The 5,919-nt window shown below is 51.1% G+C and overlaps 1 protein-coding gene across 1 annotated transcript in view; it reads left to right on the forward strand.

The window, feature by feature from the left end:
* Positions 1-5,919, forward strand: part of CPT1A (carnitine palmitoyltransferase 1A) — a 76,246-nt gene that overhangs the window by 666 nt on the left and 69,661 nt on the right. Inside the window, exon 2 of the mRNA XM_042781508.1 lies at positions 470-707. Coding sequence (XP_042637442.1) covers positions 470-707 — 238 coding nt within the window. The remainder of the gene's footprint in view (positions 1-469; positions 708-5,919) is intronic.

Genomic DNA, 5,919 nt, shown 5'->3' on the forward strand with positions numbered 1-5,919 from the left:
GGGCAGGTGGGAGTCTGCTCCGGGCCTGGGGAGGGGCCACGTGACTGGGCCCTCGGGAGCTGGCCGCCTGCGACCCGGACGGGGCGGCCCCGGACTCGGGGCGGCCCCGGACTCGGGGCAGCGCCCTCATCGCTCTTTGGTTTTGCTGGGAAAGGCCGTGGATCAGGCTCTTTATAATGTAAATCGGTGGCTGGTCTTCCTTTAAGCCCAAGAAAACAAAGATGGGGGCTGGATCTTAAGAGTTCAGCATCATCCCAAGGAATCGTCAGCTTAGATACAGGACAAAGTGCATCTTGCCGACCGGGGAAAGGCTTTAGGCTCCCCTGTGGTCCACGTGACACAGCTCGATCCGAGAAGGAAACCGGTAACTGTGTTAAGCTGCCGAGTAAAATGAACATGAGTTTAACTTTTGAAGTGTATTTTGTTACACCAGTTTCTAACCACACTCGTGGGTTTCTGGTCATTCCAGATAGTCCAGCATGTTTATTCCATTCTCAGCCACAAACGAATGAACAGAAAAATGGCCGAGCAGCGAGGGGCTCGTATTCCTGCCCGCAAACATCACTCCTTGTTCATCTTAGTGAACGTCTCTTGCGGAGTGAGGGTAGTTGGGAAAGTGACATCAATGTGGCAGACAGTTCATATCGTGGCCTTGGAGCGGGTGGCCCGTTGTAAGTTGATCTTGGTTGGCTACCATGTGCCTGTGGGTGAGTTCTGACTCTTTGGCATGAACTGAATTTCGCATTCAGCCGTGGTGTTTCTTGGGTTGGTTTTGCCTGTACCAGGCTGTGGGCTCTTTTTCTCATGTAAATGACTGGTTTCCTCCAAGGAAGGATTTGGCCTTGACCTTGGCACAGTGAACTCCATTGTGGTGCAAACGCTTCCATCTAACAGCTTATATTAAGAGCTAATTCACAAACCGTGGAATTCACTAACTTAAAAAATGCACCATCGTGTGCCTTAACATATAACAGCTGTTTCAACCAACGAGGAAGAAGGGGCAGCTTTGGGAGTGCACTTCCTGTGGGTCAAAATAGACCTTGGCATCTGGCAGCGGCCAAAATAGCGTTTTGAATTTGTACAGAAAAGGAGCCTAACCGGGGAGGGCAAGGGAATGAAATTGGCATCCCTTTCCCGCGGCTGCTGCCCTTGGCCCTGGCCCCGGCGAGTGACCAGTGGTCACCCAGCAGTCAAGTGCCAGGGACCGCCCGGGAGAGCCCTGGGGCCAGCGCCTTGGGTTGCCCAAGCCTGGCCCCGCTTTCCCATTCATAAAAAACACCGTTAAGTGTTACTTGGAAGGCTGGTTTGAGCTCCGCAGTAGAACATGCCGGGGAACACCGCCAGCGTTTCCCGTTGGTCCCACACAGCGTCTGTCATCTGGTGAACGAACATCACTGCCCCCCAGTGAGGGGTTGCAGAGGTGTGCTCTGCGCCCGGGCCGCGCTGTTTTGCATGGTGCCTGCGGTGGTTTGCAGCGCCGCTCGCGAGCTTTCTGCGGAAGCGATTCTCTGGGCACGGCCGGTGGAACTGGATCTGGGAGGAGCGGGGGCGGGGCTCCCGCGCTGACCTTTCCCCTAGTTTTCTCCGCCGTCACGTGACGCGGGGGAGGGGCTGCGGAAGCCGCGGTGGCGGTGCCCTTGCAAGGACCGTGCAGCCCCAGCGACGCCCCGCGCAGCCTCGCCTCTGCGAGGCGGCCAGAGGCGGAAACGGGCATGCTCAGGCCCGGGGCTGCCTCTGCACTTTGATCGCTGACATATTTTCCTTTGTTGGAAAAATATGTTTAGTCACTCGGCCCGGTTGTTACTGACAGGCCGGCGTTCCGGGGCTGGGGGAAGGAAGCAGGAGCCCGGGTTCTCCAGGGGCGCTTTAAGAATAAAAACGTTGCACGCAGTAAGGGGAAAGTGAGCCCGAGACGTCCTTTACTGACGCCTTGAGGAGGACGGTTATGTTTTCCAAGGGGGGCTGATACTCATCTTGAGTTTTTCCTTTTTGACTAAAATTTAAAAAAACAAAAGTAACGCACATGGTGCAGAATTGTTGTTAATGTGCCGTCCAGTCAGACCCAACTCATAGCGACCCCACCTTGGGTTTGCGAGGCAGTATCACTACGGAAGTAGATTGCCCAACCTTCCTTCCGAGGAGTGGCTGGCTGGTGGGTTTGAACCGCCAGCCTTCTGGTTAGCAGTCAAGTGCCATAGGCACTACGCTACCAGAGCTCCTTGGTGCAGAATTAAGATGGTGAAAATAAGGACTCAGTGCAGGGCCGGCCACTGTTAACGGTTTGTCTCATGGATACCTCTCCTGTTAGTAGTTTCTTGGATGATTCTAGAAGTAGTCTAGGTTGCAGTGGGCGTCTATTACAATGCAAACCAAAACGAAGCCCGCTGCAATGGACTCCATTCCGACTCCCAGACGCTCTGTAGGACACTAGAGCTGCCCCTGGGCTTCCCAGGCTGTCAGTCTTCACAGAAGCGGACTGCCTCACCCGTTTGGCAGAGCAGCTAGTGGGTTCCAACTGCCGGCCTTGTGGTTAATAAATAAAAATAAAGTGCTTTAACCACTGTGCCACCAGGGCCCCTCCACTTAACACATAAGGCACATGATGGTGCACTTTTTAAGTTAGTGAATTGCATGGTGTGTGAATTAGCTCTTAATATAAGCTGTTAGATGGAAGCGCTTGCGCCACAATGTTTCCTGTGTTTCTGCGTCTAATGTTGTGTTGCCTTTTGTGAGTTCAGCTTTTACCCTACGCAAGGTGTCCTCAGCCGGCCCAGGGCCATGGCCGCCGACGCATGAGAGTAACATGACATGGAGCCTGAGTGCCAAGCATGACCGCTCACCTTTGCCTTTCTTTCTGTGGCTGGTTCTCAGGCCCAGGAATGTTTGGGGAAGTTAATGATTGCAAGACCTGCTGCTGAGGACGGTGCGCCTCTCCAGCCTGTACAGTAGGGTCACTGCTGCCATGGAGGGTTGGGACACAAGGTGGGTACAGCCAGCATCGGGATTAATGCCTGATCCACGGACACTGTGTTCTTTGGGTGAAGAGGAGGGGGAACTTTGGCAAAGTCCCATTACATCTGTGTCTTCTGCTTTTAAATTTGCCTTCCTCCTCGTCCCTGTGACGTGGAGCAGACGTGGGCTGTTGAATGAATGACACAATGTTTTGGGCACTGTGTTTCCCTTGGATTGCTGCAGCCTCCCAGCCTCCGGAGGGTCCCCTGGGGCAGGGTTAGTTCTGCCGGGTCAGGTCAAGGCGATATCACAGGCAGGAAGCTGTTGGGCACCTCTCAGTCCACCTTCCTTCATGGTATTTGAGTGGAAGGTTCTGGAGTGGAGGCCAGCATCCTTGCTCTTTCCTCACATCACGGCATCAACACCCACCCCACACACTCTCCTCGGACCACTCTTCCCGCCCGCCGGCAGTGGTGTCCTCTGGGGACCCCTAGCGCTTTTTTTTTCTTACTGTGATTTGGGTGAAAGTTTACAGAGCAAATTCTCTTTCCATACAGCAGCTCACATACACTTTGTCTCATGACATTGACTGCAATTTCCCACAATGCAACAGCTCCCCTCCCACTTCCTCCCCATAGTTACCTCTTCCCTGTGTCCGTCCCTCCAGGCACTCCTGCCCCCTGAGCTGTCTCCCTGTGCATACACAGCCCTTTTTGTCCCACGATTGTTCTCTTCAAGGAGTGTATCTACCTCAGGTACATGTTCAACTCTTACGCCTGTCTTTTGTTTGGCTGGAAGCCACAGGTGTGGGTTCAATTCCAGACCTGAAAGGCAGCTAGGGGCCATAGTCTCAGTGGTTCCACCAGGCTCTATCAGACCAGCAAACCTGGTCCCTTTTTTTTTTTTCCCCCAAATGATTTTGAGCTTTGTTCCACATTGTTCTCCCTCTATATCCAGGATTTCCTACGTAGATTTCCCTCTGAGTTGTTGACAGTAGTAGCCGGGCACCATCTTGTTTTTCTGGTCTCATAGTCGTATAGGCTGAGGATCGCGTGGTGTACCAGTCGTTAGGACTAATTGTTTCCATGAATCTTTGGTTTTCTTCATTCTTCGCTCTGGACAGGGAGAGACCCATTGTTGCATCTAGATTACTGCTTGCAAGCTTTTAAGATCCCAGTTGCTACTCGTCCGAGTAGGAAGTGGAATGATGTTTTGTGTAGTATGTTACGCCAATTGAGCTTGATGTCCCCTGCGACTATGGTCCCGAGCCCACAGGTTCAACTCCTCTCTCCCTCTGGGTAGCTGGCTGTGCCAAGAAGTGACTACAACCTTGTCCCTTGTCAGCTCTACTATACACCTGGGAATTCTTACAGAACATACAAGTACACTTGTTGAAACATTGCCAACCTATACATGGTCTCGGGCACACTCTCCCCTGTATAGACATACCTGGTAGTTCAGCCTGCCCACCCATCTATCCACGCATACACCCATGTTTGCCTTCACTGACAACGCAGTACTGTATGTGCAAAAGGGTTCATCTTTGTTGTCTGCACCTCCCATGTGCCTGTGTCTTCCTCTTCCTCAGTGCCACCATGTTGATCACTCACATTTGGTACATTGCCCTTCTCTTCACCCAAATCAATACTTGTCTATACCTGTCTAACCCCTCCCAGCCTTGGTACCCAACAAAGAAAATTTCCTTCCATATATAAACCTTTCCTTGACTTTTTATAATAATGAACTAATACTTTGTGTGTCCTTCTGTGATTGACTTATTTCACTCAGCATAATGTCCTCCAAGTTTGTCCATGTTATGCAGTCTTCTGCAGATTCTACATTATTCTTTAGCGTTGCATAGTATTCCATTGTGTGTATGGACCATAGTTTGGTTATCCTTTCCTCAGTTGATGGACACCTAGGTTGTTTCCATCTTTTGGCTACTGTAAATAGTGCTGCGATGAACATGGGTGTGCGTATGTCTTTTTTGTCCTGGCTGTCACTTCTTTAGGATCTATTCCTAGTAATGGAATGGCTGGGTCAAATGGTATTTCTGTTTCCAACTTTTTAAGGAATTGCCATACTGCTTTGCACAGTGGTTATATCGTTTGGCAGTCCCACCAGCAGTGTATGAGAGTCCCAATCTCTCCGCATCCTCGCCAGCATTTGTTCTTTTCTCTGTTGTTGAACTTTGCTACTAGTGCTAGGGCAGGATGGTATCTCATTGTTTTGATTTGCATCTCTGATGGCGTAGTGCCTAAGGCATTTGACTGCAAACCTGGAGCCTGTTGCTTGAAAGTCACCAGCCACTCCTTGGAGGGAAGGTTGGGCAATCTATTTCCTTAGTGAGGTTTTTAATGCCTAAGGATCATGAGTATGTCTTCATGTGTCTTTTGGCCGCCTGAATACCCTCTGGTGAAGTGTGGACCCGTAGCCCTTGACGCGCCATGCACACAGCAGTCAGCACACGGCGTTAGGATCCGGTACGAGTTTCTCTGCCCCAGTGGAGCGTAAGCAACATGAGCACAGGGACAATCCGTTTGTGAGGGGTCCTGCAGTCGACAAGGGACCCTGACTCCTGCTGACCCCATGTGGGTCAGAGCAGAACTGTGCTTCGTGGGGCTTTCAGTGGCTGCGACGTTTTGGAAGTAGACTATCAGGAAAGTCGACTTCCTGGGGCCCTCTGAGGGAACTCGAACCCCTAGTCTCTTGGTGAGCAGCCAAGTACAGTCACCTTTTGCACTCTGCAGGGAATCCCTTTGGGGTCAAGCTGGGGGTTAATTCCCTCTCCCTCGTGAGAAAAATAATAGGTGCTTGACTTCAATGCAAACACAAAATAGTCTTCCTTTTAAGCAGTTTAAAAATGCCTTAATGCATTTTAATTACTAATTAATTATTTACAAAACAATTCTTCATTTGTAAAAGCATCGGTCACCCTTCAAAGGTTCACAGTGCAGGGGTGACGCA

Source organism: Orycteropus afer, unplaced genomic scaffold (assembly GCF_000298275.1).
Source record: "Orycteropus afer afer isolate SDZICR_OR568_19922 unplaced genomic scaffold, OryAfe1.0 scaffold00130, whole genome shotgun sequence".
Classification (NCBI taxonomy): Eukaryota; Metazoa; Chordata; class Mammalia; order Tubulidentata; family Orycteropodidae; genus Orycteropus; species Orycteropus afer.